We start from the raw sequence: 21,052 nt of genomic DNA, 5'->3' as shown, positions 1-21,052 counted from the left end.
CCTATTGGAAAGATGTTGTGAAACTTGAAAGGGTTCAGAAAAGATTTACAAGGATGTTGCCAGGGTTGGAGGATCTGAGCTACAGGCTGAACAGGCTGGGGCTGTATTCCCTGCAGCGTCGGAGGCTGAGGAGCGACATTATAGAGGTTTACAAAGTTATGAGGGGCATGGATAGGATAAATAGACAAAGTCTTTTCCCTGCGGTCAGGGAGTCCAGAACTAGAGGGCATAGATTTAGGGTGAGAGAGGAAAGATATAAAAGAGACCCAAGGGGCAACTTTTTCACGGAGGGTGGTACATGTATGGAATGAGTTGCCAGAGGATGTGGTGGAGGCTGGTATATGAATAGGAAGAGTTTGGAGGGATATGGGCTGGGTGCTGGCAGGTGGGGCTGCATGGGGTTGGGATATCTGGTTGGCATGGACGGGTTGGCCCGAAGGGTCTGTTTCCATGCTATACATATCTATGACTCTCCTGTTCCTCAGATGCTGCCTGACCGGCTGTGCTTTTGCAGCACCACAATATTTGACTGAGATACTTTTGAGTTCACTGTGCTCACATATCTGCAAAATATCACAGAAATAGGATTCATGGTCATTTCATTCTCTATCAATTTTTTTACTCCCCAAATATACATTCAAATGTTTTCCTCAGCCATACCGTACAGAGCAATTAAGTCTTATTGAACCAAGATGCTGAAATGCATGCTCAAAGTCTTTTATTGGAAGCATATTACTTTTTGCACTGGAAATAACACGAAGATTGAAGTGACCTCATTCGATGATATGTAAACACATTCCTGAACCATTCTGTACAGACCAAACATTAGTGCAAATACAGCATTCCTATTTAGAAACTAGTCAGTTGATATTCAAGATGGCGAAAACGGAATTCGATTTAAACATCCCTTTTCGATGCAAATACTGTTTACGTACATCTCCAAATGACATTTGAGACATGGATCAAGTAAAGCACTACATTTCTCAATGAACACTGCAACATAAGAAGAACAAGCACTTAGCTTCACATCCAGACAAAACTCCTCTCCAGCCAACCGGGAAAGGCATCAAATGATGACCAATTGACAATGATTACTAGAAAAATAAAATCATTCATGGGATGATAGGCCAACATTTATTGCTCATCCCTAATTGCCCTGGAACTGGATGACTCGCTTGGGTACTTCAGGTGTTTAACAGTCAAACATATTGTTGTGAAACTGGAGAAACATGCACCAGACCAAGTAAAAATGGCAAATTGTCTTCCCATAAGATAGTTAGTGAAGCAGCTGGGATTTTACAACAATCAATACTGGTTATATGATCACCATTAAACTAGCTATTATTTTAATTTCATTGAATTCAAATTTCACTATCTGCCACGGTGAGATTCAAAATGTTCCCAGAACAACTGCTCAGGATTTTGGATTACTAATCCAATAACATTACGACTCAGGCACCACATCCTCTCCTATTTAAATGGAGTGAAGCTAAGTAATTCAACAGCAAGTTTCAAAACTGTATCTGCAAGATACAAGGACTGTACCATGTACAATGCTGTTAAGCAAAGACTGAAAGCAGTCAAATACTGCAAAACCTTGAAATTGTGTCCTTTTACCTAGTGTTAACAGCAGATTGCCTGCCAAAAGCTTGGAATAACCTGTTTACCAGTTTATGAATGTATCTATACTTTAAGAACTAGGGCAGTTCAAGGCAGCTTGAACTATCTAGTTTCTCAAGAGCAATTAGGGATGGGCAACAAATATTCATTTTACTAGTATACCCACATTCCATAAAAGAAAAACATGGGCTGTTTCTTTTTTTCAATTGCATTCTGAAATAGCAAAAGATAAGCCTATATAGTTAAAAACTTATTGCATTCTAAAGAACACAAACAAACCAAACTGGTACCAGGGCACACCACAAGAAAGGAAATATTATGCTATCACTTTTTTTCCAAGTTCATTCACAGGATGAGGGCGTCACTGACTAGGCAGCATTTATTGTCCACTTTGAACTGCCCAGACGAGTAACAGATGTAGGACTGAGTCTTCTGTAGGCTAGACCAGGTAAAACTGGCAATTTCCTTCCATCTGAGGCATCAACAATAGTCTTGTGGTCATCATTAGACTCTTAATTCCAAATTTTTCTTGAATTCAAGTTCCACCATCTGTGATAAAGAGATCCAAAACCAGCTCTCCAGATTGTTACCTCGGTCTCCAGATTAACAGCACGGTGATAATACCACCAGACCATCGCCTTCCTTCTGCTCCTTTCTTTGGCAGACTACCTGACCCCCAGCCTAATTTGTAATTGTCTAACTCATTTTCACCACCATGTCTTGTGCCTCACTTTCTTTCTGATTCAGTGCATATGCAATGCTTGGATGTTCTCCTCCATATGCTCATTTTGAGCAACATTATTTTCCAAGTGCACATGTACGTCAATTTGTAGCCTTAGTTTAGTGAGGCAATTTGAAAATAGTTTCAAATGAACTTGTATTCAATAGTCAAAGTTGATATACCTCCAGCTATAGCTTGCTCAAATGCTGTGCAATTTATAAAATTACTTATAGTGAAGCTGTCATGCTCCAAATGAGCATTATGACAGTCTTTCTCTCGTCCCTCTATGCAATGAGTCACAACATAAATTTGACAATTTTTTTAAACAAGTCGCAATATGGCAAATTGTTTGTTTCAACTACACTAAAGAAATCCTGCTTGATAGACCTTTTCACTCCAGGTGTAATAAAACAATTCTCAATTTATTATAAAACAAAACCCATTGAATGAAGATGCAGAATTCATTATCATTTGTAATGCATAAATATAATTTCATTTTTCCTCTTTAAACAATCCAAAACATACACTAACTTCAACTGATCAGAAAAAAATGTTCCTCTCTCCACAGCAATTCACTTCAAAAAAAGAGAAAGCAATTATGGCCAAAGGTAGATATTCTCAAAGGCAAAAATTATAAGGTCCAGAACGATCTGTAGTCTCGTGGTCTTGTACGTATAGTGAAGTCACTAATTATGCACAGTTGTCTGTGGTTTTGGTAGACACAGCTTGCTCAGGAAACACAACATTGAGAAGTTTCTTTCAGTCACTCTTTTCCTTTAGAACCATCAGGCTACACATCAAATTCACCACAATGATGTTTCAGAAACATGTGACAAGCTGGGCAGCTTTTACTTCAAAGGTTTGTCCCAACTAATTGTAAAGTGTCTTCAAGTCTACAAGCATCCTTCAAACAGGACAGCCATAAAACACTGTACAACAGTCAGTGGTTTGTCCCAAAGGGCAGCAACTATCAAGTCATATGAGTTCCAAGGGTGGAAAAACTGCAATGTCTTTTCATTGAACCTAAAGAAAATAATGGCACCTCCCCAATCCTTCAAACTCAAGTACTCAAAATATTTAGCTTTTGCAGGGGCTAAACAACAGTGTCAATTGAGAAATCTAATGCAGAAGGTTCACAATTTAAACTCTCTGTGGCCTGTAATGCACATGCCCATGAACTGGTAAAATTCACAATCTTCTCAACATCAGTGCACTTATAGCAAATTGTTACAAATGTCAGATGCAGCTAACCAGAGGATGCAGAAGCACCAACTAGTGCACATCAAAGCTAAATAACTTGAAAGAGGAGATTAAAGCGAATCATCTTGGTGGTATCAATTTTCTCTGCAGAGAAAGCAGACCTTGGTTATTGATATCCTCAAAGGGCTGTTGCATTTGAATTTCTATAGTGCTTCAATACCAAGAAATCAATTTGTCATGTTTGCGCCAAAAAACAAAAATACAAAAAGTCTTTATTCATGGTTCTCAGACTATACACAAAGAATATTATAGCAAGGTTATTCAAACTATTAGCTCTGAAAATTGCTGTCATGTTACTGGCAAAGTGCAAAAGCAAACAGGACAGCCTCACGTATGGTGCGGAGATAGTGATGAGAGACAAACTCCTTGTGCTGCACTTAAACTTGTTCCTGTGTCTGACAATGAGAGAATAGCTGCAAGTATTCTCAAAATATTCTGTTCGTAAGCCATTTTAGAACCAAGGTGCCACTACATCCAAGGGATCAGTGAATAAGCAATAGTCAGCATCCTCTGGCAGTTTGCCCTCAAAAGTCAAAAATATCTCCCTTCAGGTCAAGCACAGCACGAGGCCAGGGATGACTGAAGCTTAGTGTTCAGGTGTAAAGCCACCGATTTTTGAAGTTCTAGATTTTTCTGGATTTGGTAATAAAATTAAAAATCGCACCACTAAAGAGGACTTGGTTGGAGGTTCAAGGCCCTCCTGTCAGGGAGGCTGAAAAGGTAGTTCAGTAGTGCATAGCTAAAGTACTCTGGTTGCAACCACTGGCAGAAAAGTGTGGCACTGGAAAAGCGCAGGTGGTCAGGCAGCATCTGAGGAGCTCTTTCAGGCAACACTGGGTACTAGGGTATTATAAACTCTGAAGTTCCACAGAAGTTTTTTTTATGGTAAATAGACACCTCAACATGTGTGACAGAGCATACCAACTTCATAAAAGCATGACAACAAGAGCTATGATTTTGCTGCCAAGAAGGGAGTGTAAAGCCACGGTTTCCCGAATTAGATATTTGCATTACTGCTCGAAAAATTCCGTGTTCTTTTCAGAAGTTTTCGTACTCAAACTGTCAGCATCTTCATTTGACCATTCTCCCAGTAAGGTTACCAAACTGTGAAATTAAGAGCTTTCCATTTATTTTAAACTTGCTATTCAGCCTATAAAGTCTCAGCTTCAAAGGGAATCTTAGCTTATAATTTTCTTAAAGACGTTAATCATATTGTTACATCATAACTAATTCCCAAGAAGAAAAAAAAATTAAATGCAATCTGTAAAGTCAAAGATAACAATTGCTAATGCAAAAAAAGTACTGTGGAATAGCAATAGTCAGATCCCTCCAAGACGGCTAATTGCTACTGGCCTTGTGATACTAATCCATAAACTATCACAGGTTTCTTTCCATGTTATTTAATGGAGCCCTGAACTCGTAAAAAGTCACAGCCTGTAGACCACAAACCCTTAAAGACTAATCTGAACATGGACTGAACCATGGCTTGCAAAAGTCAAAAATGTTGTTCATTGGTGCTTTCAGTACAGCCATACAACTTTAAAGGTGCAGTTGCTTTTTTTTTTATACACACTTCAGATTCAGTTATGAAATGGAGCACTATAACAAGAGGATATGCAATGCAATGCCCCTTAAATGTTTTATACTTTTAAAGCATTGGTTCAGCATTTAACTAAATGCTGTCCTCAGGGACAAAAAGCCATTCAACTCTGAACTCACTGACTAATATCACAATAAAAACCCCAACTTATCAAATAAAAAGCAGTAGCATTCAACTACAGTTTCACCAAGAAAAACATTCTTCTTATTTCCTCTAAATGGACAGGCAGCATTCTGACTTGGTATAAGTATATCTACACATCTGTTCTGCATTAATAATGAAACTATAGCTTCTTTTAAAAAAATTCATTCATTGACGGAATAGAAATAATTCATTTTAATACAACTGTAACTAATATTTTTACAGAAGACAAAAGCTTGAGTTTTCCACAAAAATGACAGTACTCCAGATACTGGAAAATCAGAAACAAGATGCTGAAGATATTCAAATCTCGCAGCATCTGTATTGGGGAAAAAAGACAATTACATTTCACACTGTACCATCATAGAATTGGTGACAGTGGGAGGGGAAGGATCCTACTGCCTTCCTATCACTCCTACCAGGGACCTATTGGAGGAAAGGTTCATGGACTGACTTCATACTGTGCTATCAATTATTCACTTTCAAAGATTCAAGACCAGACTTCCGGAAGAATGAGCTAGCTGCATCCCATAATGCTCTTCTCCATCCACTCTCCCACCATTGCTCACCTCCAGCCTTGGCTCGTCATGATCCAAGGTCTTGGGTGGTTATATTACAGGCAGCAGCAATTACCTCCCTGGTGGCACCTCAAATCAGAGAAGACCTACCAGCTTCTGATTAGTTGGCATCTCTAGGTGATTAGGCCCTCTGCCAGTGGGGACACGTGGTCCTGAGGAAAGCCTATTAGAATCGCAGGTCCCTTTAAAGGTCAAATCAGAACATATTTTCTAATTAACCTGTTCAGTGGGGCATGGGGAACTTGAACCCAGGCCTCCTACTTCAGCAGTAGCTCCAATGCCATTGGACCACAAAAATCCCAAAAGTCAAGCAGAAAGTATTTTCTCATCCACCTTTTCACTTGTTATTGCACACTTCCGGAGCAGGTATGACTTGAATGTGGATCTCCCCTGGTCCAGAGATAGAGACACTACCACTGTGCCACAAAAACTCCCCTATAAAAGCAGCTAGGAAAGCTCCAGAGTTGATTAAGAGCAGGTGATATTCATTGAACTTTTATAACAGGCTGGGGATTTAGGAGTTTTTCTGGTGCAGAGATAGCAACTCTGCTTCTGAGACAGAAATCCTGGGTTCAAGTCCCACCTGAACAGACTGATTTAAAAAAAAGTTCAGAATCTTAACTGCTTGAATAGATTGATTAAAATATACAACAGCTGTTAGGCCTTGTCATGGTGTAGCAGTTGTGTCCTTACCTCTGTGCCAGGAAGATTGGGTTCAAGAACCATCTGCTCCAAACATGTGTCATGACATGTCTGAATAGGGTGGTTTTACAGAAAAACAGGATTCTTCCCTGGGGAAGTTACCTTCTGGACAGGGAAAGGTGCAAACTGGCGGTTGTGCTTAACCATTGATTAACATTCTTGCAAATCTCAAAGTCTTTCATTGCTGAATTCAACATATGAATACCAGTCTGTTAAACAAGATTCATCATTGCCAGCATGTAACATGGCAGGCCTTCCCCAATGAATGTGACATGGTTCTTGCCAACGTTCCAGCAAGCAGACCTCCACTTGTCCTTTAGCAGACCATTTCTGGAGCATATTTGAGTCAGAATCCAAATACCTTCCGTTCTTTGATACTTTAAACTAGTTCAAGTGTGGACATTTCAAGCCACTCTCATGCTGCAATATTTGAAATTCCACTTTAAAGCTGATGTATTTTAACAGTCTGAAAGCAGATTTCAACTTATCAGTACAAGAAATCATTGCAAAACTTCCTTTCATTGCACCTAGATGTACACATCTTTGACTATTTTTGAGCACTTTTCTTTGCAAAACAAGTAAAAGGTACATAGACTAGATACAATCAAATTAGTTACCTTGTATGCCAAGAGATACATTTGAAAATGTCTGTGCCCAAATGATTATCCAAGATTTCTGCTAGTATAATGCTGTGCCATTTTAAAACACTTTTCCATCACCAGCAGATTTCTCACTAGAATTCTTGAAGCTCTAGTGACAAAACCTTTGTTACACTATTCTTTTAAATGTAGGAAATACAGGAGGGAAAGAGCAGTAGTGTGCTCTTGCATAGCCAATTATTGAGGAAGTGACACTGGGAGGTAAATTATCTGGTTGCTCTTTCAGCCTGAGTGTGATGTTCCTTCCGTCAGTTCCTCAAAGAAAGCAACAGGGAAATATTTTACTAAGTGAATGGCTACATTTTTTTCTCTGACAAAGCTAGTTCTTTGGCTTCATTCAGTAAAATGACCCAATCTACAGAAAGTATTCTCTCCTCTACCCCCCCCCCCCCACAGAAAGTATTCTCTCCTCTACCCCCCCCCCCCCCCCCACCAAGAAAAAAAGAACTGCCTGTTTTCAAGTCATCATCTAGTCTGCATTTGGTCAGTTCTTTTTTTTAAGATGTAAGAAACAATTATTCAAAAAAGGCTCTCACAATTCATTTGATCAGGAAAATTGTAGCCAATTACTTGTTAGTGAATCAGTACTGAGAGCCCGTGAAGTTGGTGTTTAAAATGAAATATAAGCTAGAGCTGGGCTTGGCCACATATCCAAACATCCTTCTGTATAGAATAAGTAAAACAGCTAATAGAACTGGTAAATTGATTTATCATTAATCTAGTAACAAGTACATTTGGGTTAAACTGGCATTTACAATCCTTTATTTCTTCCATTTAACCCCAAGTAGTATTCTGAACAGTTTGGGTAAGAGACTTGAAGTACTCACATCCAACATGCCAAAACTATTAGAAAAAGGCATTTGTGTAGCATTCACAAATTACAACGCAACTGACACTTCATACACTAGCACACTATATCAACACTAATAGCTCCAACAAACATTGGTTAGAACTACAAAGCAACTAAAAAGAACACACTGGACTAATACTCAATGTAACATTGCTCACAGCTGCCATGACTGTATCAGCCTGAGAAAAGCAGCTGGCAGCCTTCAATGATTTTGTTGAATGTACAAGATCCCATTTCTCTATATTTGTTCAACCTCCTTCTAACAAAGGAACTACCAAAAAGGCAAAGCAATTTTCACCAGGGCTAGACCAATCCACTTATTGTCTTAAATTGAACCATACGGATAAATTCTATTAAAAAAGTACATACAAAGTCCTTAAATAGCGTTCTTCCAGCTTTGTGCAGAAGCTGCCAGCATTCTGAGCTAGAGATACCCATGACAAGAAAACAATTGCCGAGTGACTGGTTTACATAAAGTTGTTCTATCCGACCAAAATTTTTCAAAAGTCTTCACGAGCCTAAGCTATTTATTGAGAAGACAGAAACTCAAGAAAAATGAACAAAGCAGAACTTCCCTTTCATAGCAACAGCTATGATGATTTGAACTTCAACAACACTTTCCCAAAACGAAAATTAAGGTAGCTTTCAATAAAAATAGCATGTGCAGCATCAGTGCACTATCAGTAAAACAAGACCCCATTTACAAAATGAGACTGAATTATCTAGAGCCAAGATATCAAATGAAGATGAAATAGGACTGCACTGGGTGTAGCTTTCCAACTACAGCACTCAATCCCATCAAATTGGGACAGGAAGATCTGGAAGCTCAATCAATCTTTCCTTTTGTTTGGGACAGAATGACTACACTTTATTCTGTCCCAGTTTGTCTTGGTCTTAGGAAACAGAAGGCAACCTCAAAGTGAGATTTCCTCTACCAGCAGAACATGCTTCCAAAAGCTACAGCTAAGTAATCCTGACCCTTGTAAAAAAAAGTCTTACTGACTTTCAGTCAATTTATTTATTCATTCATTTATTTTATGGGGCATGGATACCACTGGCAGATAGTGGTGGTGAACTGCCTTTGAGAATAATTGTAAACTGTACGGTGAAGTTATGTTAGCCATGTTATTAGAGAGTGAGTCCCAGGATTCTGATCCAATAGAAAGAAGGGATGAAAAACTTCCAAGTCAAGACAGCACAAAACCTGACTTTGTTTTGGGGTGGTGAGAAGGGAACAAAAGAACGCATACACTTGTAAGAGGTGCCTTTTTAATTCATTGTCAGGGTAGAACCATCTTTTCTACCTGAAAAAAGCCTCTGTAAATAAGAAAATTTCCTGAAAATATAATCTGTACTTCAAACCAAAGGCATGATCAATGGCATTGTAGATCATTCAAATGTTTGAGAGATGGCAGAACTTCCTGTTAAAACTTTTTGAAACTGAAGTGTAATATAATGACAAGCCTTTTATCATGACAGTAAAACATTGTTTATTTTTCTTGACATTATTTCTAATGATCAGCCAGTTTCATGTTAAGTGAATCCAACTGGAAAAGATTTGGGAGCTAAGATGTTGAATTGACACATGCTGGTCTGGAGCTAGACTCTACTTGTGTGATAGGCAACCCACAACAAGCAGTAATTCTATAGGGACATTCAAAAAAGGGTTTTATGCAGAACAGAATTTACAACCGAGGGAAAAGAGTCAATTTTGGGAGAAACCTTTGAAATAGTAACATGCATTTGGATGAATGGCTATTAGGTTGTATTTGAATGTAGATGTGTAGATAAGAAAATTACCCCAACTTCAACATTCAGTTAACCCCAGGAATGGGCCAAAATTGACCCAAACTTGACAGTAAATAACTTTGAAAAAACAATGCATTTTAGGAGATATTCTTAATTTGAAATTGCTAAATAAAACTAGGTGGGTAGAAAGCTTTCAGGAATGTTAAATATTATTTTCACACAAAGATTAAAACAAATTGAAGCATTAATTAATCCACAGACACAGTGCACTGCTTATGATATTATCGTAAAAAATGTTACCTGCCATCTACAGCACACTTGGGAGATGCAAATCAAATAATCCTTAAATTCAGCAAGCTGATTCAACTTAAAAATTACATTCACAGATTCAGAGCTCATCAATTTGACAAGCAGAATGAAGTCCTGATTGGTTCTCTCAAACAAAATAACCAATTTTTAAAAAAATGCTGCTCATCATTTAGATTCCATATAGCGGCCAATATGGGGACTTGGGGAAACATTATAGATAACAGAAGCAACGTTTTAGGCACAAAGCATATTTAAATCTACCAGTGCGAGGCAGATTGGAAGTCTATTGCTTAAGTGATGAATTTGCTTGGTGGCAGTGAGTCTGAGCTGAAAACGTGTTGCTGGAAAAGCGCAGCAGGTCAGACAGCATCCAAGGAGCAGGAGAATTGATGTTTCGGGCATGAGCCCTTCTTCAGGAAACTGGCAGTGGGTCTGAAACGGTTTGTATATAACCAGAACAATGCTTCAAAATAGTTAGGAAAAAGAGTATCATTATATGCAAGAGAAACTCTCTGCATTACCTCTGTTCTTCTAATCTGACCATAGCAGACTCAAATTTTGATTCTATAATAATGGTTAAATAACAAATATTACAGATACATTTTACAAATTGCCCCTGTAATCCAATAACAATCCACTGAGGTGATAATGAAAAGCACTCTAGGCCCAGAGAGCAAGGTGTTTAAAACAAAATATAAAATTAAAATCAAACTGACCTCTACTAATTGCATCAAATTATCAAAGTAGGCTTCTTCATCGATGCTAAGTTTGCTGGAAGAATAAATGATTCTGTAATGTTCCACCTTCCCACTACAGCTCACACACAGTGTATAGTCCCCAGGATAGTTGGTACTTTCCCGTACCAAATATAAACCATCTTCAGGAGGATACAGTAGCCTTTCTGCTTGCTCACGAGTAATTTTTCCATGAAACCAGCTGCAACAAATAACAGCATAAATCAGAAAGCAATATGAAAATAAAGCACAAAATCAGAATATTTTCATTGCAGGGTATTTCGAACCATATGTACTTCATCACAAACTATCTGGACAGAGGGTGAGGATGAAACCACATCACCCTTCCTTGATTTTATCCTCGAGCGCTCAAGTTATGAAGTCACCAAATGATCGGTTTAATGTACCGTTTTACATGCTCATTCCCTTTCCTAGTTTATCCATACAATCCCTTGATGCAACAACTCAATATTTGTGTTGCTGTGTCAACCTGGGAGGGGTCAAGCCATTACTATTCTATTTTGTCATACACAAGCTGGCTCCAAACGATCAGATAGACTATTTCTCCAATTTTTAACTTTCTGTAATTTAAATAGTTTCAGGTTATTAAGCTCATGTGCTGTTGTCTTATAATTTCTGAGCAGCAAAATATAGGGTGACTGATACTTTTATAACAAATTGTTACCCTAGTTTTGTAGTCTGTTATAAGATAGTCAAGACACAAAAATCCACAATTACATTTTCTAGAAATTCAAGAATGATTTATCAAATAACATACTTCTTTTTCACGTCCACTATATTGCCCCTTAAACCTCATCATAGAATCCTTACGGTACAGATAGAGGCCATTTGGCCCATCGAGTCTGCACCTACCCTCCAAATAGCATCCCACCCCTGCCACAGCTTATCCCAGCAACCCTGCATTTATCATTAAACATCTTTAACTTTGCAATCCTTGCAAACTAATACTCCCACCCACTAAACCTCTCCAAGGACCCTTAATAAATATCAATTTGGCAAATTCTCATGGACTCCATATTTAAATCACGAAAACAATGCTTGCAATGACACTAAAAATCCCTAACCAGAGTCTCATATTGTACTCTTTTGGACTATGACTTTCTTCAATCCTGTGCTGTCTTTGGAACAACCAGCAATGCACCTCAATTTCCTCTTCTGTGTATCATATTTGCCTTGCTAACTGGAGCCAGAGGACAAATCATTGGTTTTTCCAACTATTTCCGCATTAGCACTCGAAGTCCAAACACCATCTTTCAAATTCTGGTTCCCTACCTTTTCTCATTCACAAGCTAACATTCTCAGTAACATTATCTCACAAGAGTAAATTCCAGATATCGACTGACAAGATACAGATAAGCTCTTAATGATCTAGCATGACGTTTCTATTAAATTGTGTTGTCAAACTCCTTTCTCAGCTTCCAGGACTGGATGGGCCACTATCCAATCAAAAATTTTGGAAAATAAAAGCCATGTTTTCAGCCACTGCCTCAAACCCCTCAGCCTTACCTGTGGTTCAATAGTCCTCTCTGACAATTATTCCAGACTAAATAAAGCTGCTTAACTGAACCACAGTCAATACTCATGTGACTCTACAGTCTCCTCGTCACAAAAGCACCTAGTTTCTACTCATAACAATTGCTACCTCCGCTTACCTCAGTAAACATAGCATTTGGCTAATCCAGTATTCATCTGGGCAGTCAAAGTTTGCAAGGAACAAAACTCTATACCAACTAACGTACCTAGCATCAAATGAAATATCAGGAGACACTTGGCATGATAAGACCAATGAATATTTAAAAGGGATACATTCCTTTGTAAATGATCCTCAAGGGTCTATAACTGCCAACAGCAGTTTGGAAACTATATTCAGAATATTTCATTTGTTGCATTTTGTGGCACTAGTTTCAAAAGAACAGTTTCCTCCATATTATTTGACATATTCAATTCTTTAGTACACATTGGCAGACAGTGAGAAAGGAAATAATTCTTCGCATTGGCAAACGAAATAATAACTGAAGTTCAGCTGCTGTCAAAATCGAAATTTGCAAAAGGGTAACGTCATTAAAAATGCACAGAATTACTGCCAGCAATGGGCACATGCCAAATACAAATTTCTTTTGTGACCCTGATTAAGAACATTGCACTGTTTTCAACTTTAATGTCTTTCGCAAAGGGAGGAAGGAATGTAACTTTAAAATTAGGTAAGGTTTGTTCCCTCATTAAGGAATATGTATGAGGAATTTCCCTTTCCTGAAAGTCTCAGTCCAGTAAGCACTGTTTAAAACTGATATGGGATCTATATTTTTAAAATAAAGGCTTTGTGTTTCAAAAAACACTGACCAATTATTCCTCTCCAAATGAAAGAAACTCATGCGTTTATATCACTTTGTTCTCAAATTATCTACTAGAACAAGAGAGTTGATGGAAGATCTTTGGATAAGATATCATATTATCAGAGAGCACGTGGATTGGGGATTTTATCCATTAAAAACTGGCACAAGACAAGCAAAAGATATCATGTTTTCCCCTTCAAATGTAGTTTGTTCTAGGCAAATGCCAGAAAAATCAATTGCAACATCTCGCTCAAAGCAGCTATTACAACAGAAAGAATCTGGCCCTGCAGCCTAGTAATTAGTTTTATGGTATACTTATCAGCTTAATGGTTCAATTTGGTCTCTTAAAAGCTGGCTGAATGAAAACAATAGCAACCCTTTCACAAAATCAATTCTGACTGTCCTTCTGACAAGAGGAGAATAATAGATGGATGACCAGGGCAACATTGTCAATACTCAGTTGAACCACTCATTTAACAAATTTTCCCAAGATTATCTCAAACCTTCTTTCCCCTTGAGATTTCTTCCACAACCTGGCTGGGTAGTGAATCAGTTTTCTTTTATCCCAAAGTAAGATTAAATGACCATTAAGGGGTGAATCTGAACTATAACCTTAAAAGCACTCTACATCATGCTCCATTAAATCTTCATCATGCTGAGAAAACGTCTGCAAATAAATAATAATCAATAAGAGAACAATTACAGCATTTAAAAGGCATCTGGATGGGTATATGAATAGGAAGGGTTTTGAGGGATATGGGCCAAGTGCTGGCAAACGGGATTACATCAGATTAGGATATCTGGTCAGCATGGACGAGTTGGACCGAAGGGTCTGTTTCCATGCTGTACATCTCTATGACTTGTGTAATGAAAAGCTGTTATAACAGCTACTTATTTTTCTAGTACTCAGTGGTTGCACTCACTTCCATTCGAGTTAATAGGCTGATAAATTAGAATTGCAATTTCTGCAAGTGAATCACAGGAACAGTCGGGACAGCCAAACAATCATTGGCAGAAAAGCTGCAGTAGTCCATCAGCAAACACAAAGCTGAAGACAAGGAAGATCAACTGCCTTGATACAGATTGCGTCTTGGTCGCTCTCCAGCACCAAGCAAATTAGTCTTATTGTCAGTCCTATTGCACCATCAATCTGCATCAATATTAAGCTACTTCATATACAAGATTTAGTAGCATAAGGTTGGAGGGCAGAAAAGAAGACAGATATTCATGCTGCAGTGCACATCAAGAAATTGGTACACACTTCAACTGTTTTATATCTAGACAAGATCCATACAAATTTCTACTGCTGTGTCCAAATAATGTATTTTAAAAACAAAACACCGAAATCAAGACCAACACAACTGAATACAACAGCTCTGGCATAATCAATTAATGGAGTGCACTTGAATTAGTCAGGCCACAGGAAGTCCCCAAATTAAAATCTTATATTTAAGCACTTCCTGTAACATTTGGTGAGAATTCTCCCTTGTTTCTTTGTTCCAAATTTTGGAGGCCTATAATAGTAACAGTAACTGTGTCGTTTGCATATAGCATTTGTGTTTTCTATGGTCTGTGGCTATTAAACCAAAGCACATACTTACGGCATAAGGCTAAGCTTTGCACCAGATTTGACTCCTTCTCTTTTCTGGACATAGTTTGCAGGAATGATACCTTCTTTACCAATTTTGCTCTTTGCTTTGTACCAATTTGGATCCTAAAATTGGCAAGGCAGAAGTAAAAGGTAAAGCAACTAAGAGGTGCACAGTGACAAACACAAAAGTGAATACCAAGTGTAATTTTTACAAAGTGCATACTACTGCTTGCTCTTTCCTTAAAGCCTTGCATCACAAACACTTTTTGCATTAAGTATTAAAAATCAAACTTGCATATTATTCTTCCAAGAAATGAGCAGATAATTTTAATAAAACAATATGGATGCTGACATAAATCAGCTTAGGATCAAATGAAGCAGTAATAGTACTGCAGTTTGTTTTTGAGCATAAGGTGGTCACAATTTCTTATTATGTTTGGAGAAAAGAAAATGGATATGACTACTGCATATGAGCCAAATAGTTAGAAATGGTTTTGGATGGTAAATCATGCATGACACAATTAGCTGCTCCTCAGATCTTTCCTGCACATCTTTTATGGAAAGTGGTTCATGAAGGGCAATGTGCACAATGTAGTTAATAAAGCAGACATTTTATGCTAAGATTTACATTACTTAATTTATTAAAACATATAATATTGCAATGTGTGAGCACACTTCCTATGACAAAAATATTTTAGTGATTGAACAAATCTTGTAGAATGTCACTTCATGCTGTTTCTACGTGGACTTAAACAAATATTATTACCTTAGTGACTGAAATAATGGTGAGAACATCTCCTTTGTTAAAGGGAAGGTCTTGTTCTGCACTTCCACTGAAGTTGTATTTGGCTATACATTCTGTGCCGGATGCCCATATTGTCTGCAAAGGAAAAGGACATTTATCACAACAAATTAGGATTTTAATGTTTCAAATTTCTTTATGAAATACATAAATAAATCTGCTTTAAAGGTTGTTTTGAAAAATATTATATAGTAAACATAGATATTATGATGAAATTGCTTTTTCTTGCTATTATTAATTTGTAAGATCTCAAACTTTGAATTTCCATAATAGTTATGACAACGGTTAATGATTTTGTCACGCCAATTTGAAAATGTAACTTGTCATTGTAATTTTGCAACTAGACATGTCCCACTCATTTTCAGGAGGGCATGTAAATTAATGACAAGTTCATGGATATGTTTCAGTAGATGCATTACAAATTAAACGCCATCTGTTTTGAACTCTGAGCTTTCGAACAGAAGTCAAAATCAATTTAATTGTTCTACTTTAATTCAGTGAAGCCTGAAATATTCATTCAAACAGCTAGCTCAAAAATTGCCACATGCTGACTGCTGAATGTCCAATCATTCTATATAACTTGCCCTTTTACAAAATCAAAATTTAAGCTCCAAATGTGTACTCAATGTTTCCTAAAATGGCTGAATCATTGTAATGTCGAACACAATGTGATTTGTTCAATCTTTGTATACGAACTGATTCAGGAATGAAGACAGTAACTACTGGAGTAGGAAGTCGAATAGCAAGATAACATACAAAAAGAATAGACAATACAATATAAATTGCTAAAATAGGATAGAAAAATAGCCAACAATGAACCACATTCAATCTATTTTCCAAGAAGTGCTACAGGCCTTTATGATTTTGTTACACAGATGCCTTTCAATATCCTCATATTCAAATTACTAAGTGTCAGTTAGCTGGACAACTTGTTTATGATGCAGAGTGATGTCAATAGCGTGGATTCAATTCTCATACCAACTGAGGTCCTTCTCAACCTCACCTGAGGCGTGGTGACCCTCTGTCACACCACCAATAGCTGCCTCTCTAATGACAGAGCAGCACACCATGGTCCTCTAGAACTATGGCAACTTTACTTATTCAAATTACGATGTAAAGGGCTACACTGTTGCAATAGTGGCATGTAAATTAAGGCAGCTTGTTGTTAACTACATTAGAGTCACTTCCCTATACACCTCAGAAACCAGGACAAAGAATATACAAGGAAATAGGACATGTTTGTCTTTGGTGTAACTTAATTTTCCCACTATATTCTATGTACAATGGCTTATTCAAGCCGTCACTATTGTGCCATTATTTAACACATGATTTGTTCAAACTTGGAGAGAGACAAAAAGATAAAAACAGCTGAATGAAAAGTGAGCACTGATCAGGCTTGTCCTTCTTTCCTGGAATTCTCCCTCCACTTTAATACATATTTTTTTCCCCTGCATATTTCCATCAACATCAGTTACTTCCTTTACTTTGCCTCCCAATGTACTTTTATACATAGGAGCAATTTAAGACAAAAATATTTTCAGTTTCCAAGACACATTTTTAGACAATATAAAGTCCAAACTACTAGAGACCATGCAAAACAGATCGAACTGTAGAAGCCATCGATGGACATGCACAGACAAAGGTTCCTGTTACTAGATGTTAACAGCAAAATATTGCAAAGACAAATTTCTGTGACACAGTACTTCATGGGATGGTTACGCACGAGCAAATTTTGTATGAACTGGAAATATTGAGTTTAAGCTGCCTCGCTTTATGAATACTACTACTGAGGGAAAGAATTACAATTTTCAATTGGGAGTAAGATAATTTAATAGTTGCATCAGATCAAAAAATGCTATAGAAAATCCAATTATAAAAAATCTTTGGAAAACTCCAACATCCATGTTATATAAAATGCTTTTTTAAATTCTGTGTTTTTCATTGTACCACACCAAATCCAAATGAAAACACTAGACCTTTAAATTGGTGAAGTTAAAAGAGAGAAAAAGGAGAGGGCAGGTAGATAGATTCAAGAACATAAAGCAAAAGCTAATATTGTCATTTTACCCACCTCATTTTGCCTTAACAGTATAAAATGGCTACACTTAAGCAAAACATTCCACATGTTCTAACACCTGCACACATGCCATTTTACAACTAATTTGGTTGCATTTTTGGTTATATTATTTATGCATGAGACCACTCTCTACAAATGTAACCCCATACTGAAAATACCAGAAGTTATTAACCTGCAATGTACAAAAACATTTTTATGGTCTGTCACAAGCATTTACACTAGCTCTAATTCAGTAATACTAGTATTCCTTCAAGTGACCCTGACTACACACATGGTTATCAAAAAACAAATGGCCAAAAGACAACTTGAATCTCATCAAATACAAACAGATTTGCATTGAGTTTCTTTGCCATCTTTGTGCAATACTCTGATGTTTCACATTTCAACTGAAAAATGAAGTATAGAGAGTCCATTGAACCAGGAAGGGAGGTTCATCTACCTGTGGCTGTGACATGTTGCACGGCTGTATTTGGTGATGTGGGTGGGAGGCCTCACAACGGTTCAATGGTTGCTTGGTACCATCAGACCTGTCAAGACAGAACACAAAACAATACTGAGACCAAATTTCAAACAAATTGGAATGAATGAATAATCAGTTGGCAATGCAGAACTTAAGTACTGCTGAAAAAGACATATTTTGCCCAATATTTTCAACCTGTACACATCAGGACAAATCGCAAGGACATCTATGTGAAGGGGAACAACATGTTCCTATTGTTTAAGCAGAGTTTGTAGATTGGTTGCAAGTGGGCTGTAATTGGTAGATGGGTTGCCAAGAGGAGCGCACCAGTAGTAATGACCAACAGTTGTCAAGCTGTGTTTAAATTTAAAGCAGGCAGGTTGACTGACAGCACAACACATGACCAAGGGATGAACCTTGGTGATAGAAGGTGATCAGGTGATAGAAAAACTACCTGCACTTTGTAAATAGGACCTGAGCTACCATGGAAACCTGAATCACTAATGTACAAGACTATCTTACGAGATAATGGCTCCCTTGATCAGATAATCTCTTGCTGCACTTTGGGCCAATGTCTGCTACTTTTGCTCTTAAAAAGTACCTAGAATACCTTAGATTAGCCTGGAAGAGCACCTCAAAAGGTTTGAGTAACAGATGAAGCCTACTGCTTATTGCTACTGCTAGGCAGCAGCAATGCATTTGGTACAACAGCATGATGTAATCAAGCTCAAATGACGCCCTGCCTATCATACGGATGGTAAAACAGCATATGAATTTTGGTGCAAAAACAATGAAAGGTATTTAGGCTGTGCGCCTCTCAGACTAGTGGATCATACCAAACAGTAATGTATACGACATGAAAGATATAGACCATAGTGAATCTGCTTGCAAAACTGCAAACAGGTATCAGATATAATTCTGAGATTGGGTAACATTTGTCAAATAATCCTAAGTGTGCCAAGAAATAGGTTGGCAACCAATTTAAGGCAGATGGATTTGCAGTGCGGACAACTTGCAGGCAGACCTAACACGTTCATAAACTGTACCTGTTTCAATAGAACAAAATAGGCAATAATCATTTACAATTGATAAGATTCCTCATGGCAATACCTTGCCCAGAGTCAACCTGCTTAAATTTAAACAAAGATTGGCAGATAACAGTTATTGCGATCCAACTACTAAAATCACCTTAGCAGTGACTCCACCAAAGTCCATTTGTTAACCACTCAGCACTCTGTATAAACTGTATAAACATGCTGCTCCACTTCATGTTAGTGTTCTTGCAAATTGCCAAGATGAGTCAAAGCCAAAAATCTTTGACAAAATCTCTTTGCTCAAATTGGAACAGTTTGAGCCAGCATATTCTGTAACACAAAGTTGAAATGCAGCCACTGTTGTTTGGAATCTAACCTTTGCAACCCTTTGAGGCCAGAACAATATTTGGCATAAACTTTAGTCCATCATGTTACTCCATTTTTAAAGTCATATTCTAAAACAAAGAACTGTGGATTTCTTGAGATTTGAAACAAAAAGGTGGTGGTGGAGAAACTCAGCCGGTCTGGCAGCATGCATGGAGACAAAAACAGAGATCTCTTCACCAATGTTGAGTTTGTCCAGCGCTCTGCACCTCATTGTTTGCCATTCAGCCATGGCTCAGTAACAACATACTTGTGTCAAATCACAATGTTTCCAGTTTAAGTCCAATTCCACATCAATAAAGAAGTTCTTCACAGCTGGATATATAATGTTTTGGATTAGAAATTAAACCAGGTCCCAACTTTCTGCTGAGGTGGATGTAACAGATCTCAGAATATTAATTTCAAGGAAGGAATTGATTAGTCATCTCCATTGCCCTAGATAATATTTATCCATCAACCATCCCCCCAAAAAAAGGATACCTCAACAAAACCTCACGGTACTCTTTGGGACCTATGTGCAATTTGGCTGCCTGATTTCCTGGACTACAGCAGTGACTGCAACTCAAAAATATCAAAAAAAAAGTGCCTTGATACATCTGGCAGTTGTGAAAAGCACTAGCTTCTCCTTTTAAAAAAAATCAGTCCTAGATTACAGACCACAGTGAATATATTTCTGGAGGCTTCATCAAATAACTAACAACCTCTCAAAGCCTTCTCCCAGTCAAATCAATTCTCATCTCCAATTTTTTTTTAAAGAAAAATTTTGAAATAAAATTTTAATAAAAATTACATTTCCCTGCTGTATGCAACATAGGAGTATTTACAGAAAATTAAAGTAGAATTCCTTGAGGATGCAGGACAATCTTTATGAGTGTTCAACCTTAGACCCACTAACCCAATTGTGTGTAAATAATGTTCAAAGGTTTAATCTTGGAAGAGTGCCAGTATGTGAATCCAGAAATTGAATCACAAACTTTGAAGAAACAATTCTGTCTGACAAAGCACCTTGATCTACTGACACCCTGAACAAACCATGTAATGAATCCAAAGGAAAAGAAAGACTCAATTAAAACAAGCTGGTTGAATATAGGCTTAGACAGTAAATACTCAAAACTACTTAGGATATATAGCATAGAGAAACAAAAATTCAGTCCACCACTTCATTCCAAAAATATGCTTCAATTCCACCTTTTCTGTTGCTCCTGAGTCAATCAGCATAATTCCATTATTTTTGCAGTCTTTTAACATCCACTAAAATCCTCACTCCGAGGTTATGGTATGGAAGGATTTCCTATAGATCAGTTTCAATTCTCTGCTCAATGCTTTATGCTACAGAAGAGCACTATCCAGACAATTGACACTACACTGGTTCTGTGGAACACCATAGGTCAGTCCCATTCCCCTACTTTAATTCCCTAGCCCTGCAA

At 37.6% G+C, this 21,052-nt stretch overlaps 1 protein-coding gene across 7 annotated transcripts in view; it reads right to left on the bottom strand.

Annotated features, from left to right (window-relative positions):
• The window catches only part of csk (C-terminal Src kinase), a 141,680-nt gene that overhangs the window by 23,962 nt on the left and 96,666 nt on the right, over positions 1-21,052 (bottom strand). For all 7 annotated transcript variants that reach the window (XM_043680259.1, XM_043680257.1, XM_043680261.1 and 4 more), the window contains 4 exons: positions 18,187-18,274; positions 15,635-15,748; positions 14,879-14,991; positions 10,906-11,125 (listed from right to left, as the gene is read on the bottom strand). In XM_043680259.1, coding sequence (XP_043536194.1) covers positions 10,906-11,125; positions 14,879-14,991; positions 15,635-15,748; positions 18,187-18,201 — 462 coding nt within the window. In that variant the 5' untranslated portion in view covers positions 18,202-18,274. The remainder of the gene's footprint in view (positions 1-10,905; positions 11,126-14,878; positions 14,992-15,634; positions 15,749-18,186; positions 18,275-21,052) is intronic.

This window comes from Chiloscyllium plagiosum, chromosome 40, assembly GCF_004010195.1.
Source record: "Chiloscyllium plagiosum isolate BGI_BamShark_2017 chromosome 40, ASM401019v2, whole genome shotgun sequence".
Classification (NCBI taxonomy): Eukaryota; Metazoa; Chordata; class Chondrichthyes; order Orectolobiformes; family Hemiscylliidae; genus Chiloscyllium; species Chiloscyllium plagiosum.
The sequence above is the reverse complement of the archived record's forward strand: the minus strand, read 5'-3'. Positions and strand labels throughout refer to the sequence as shown.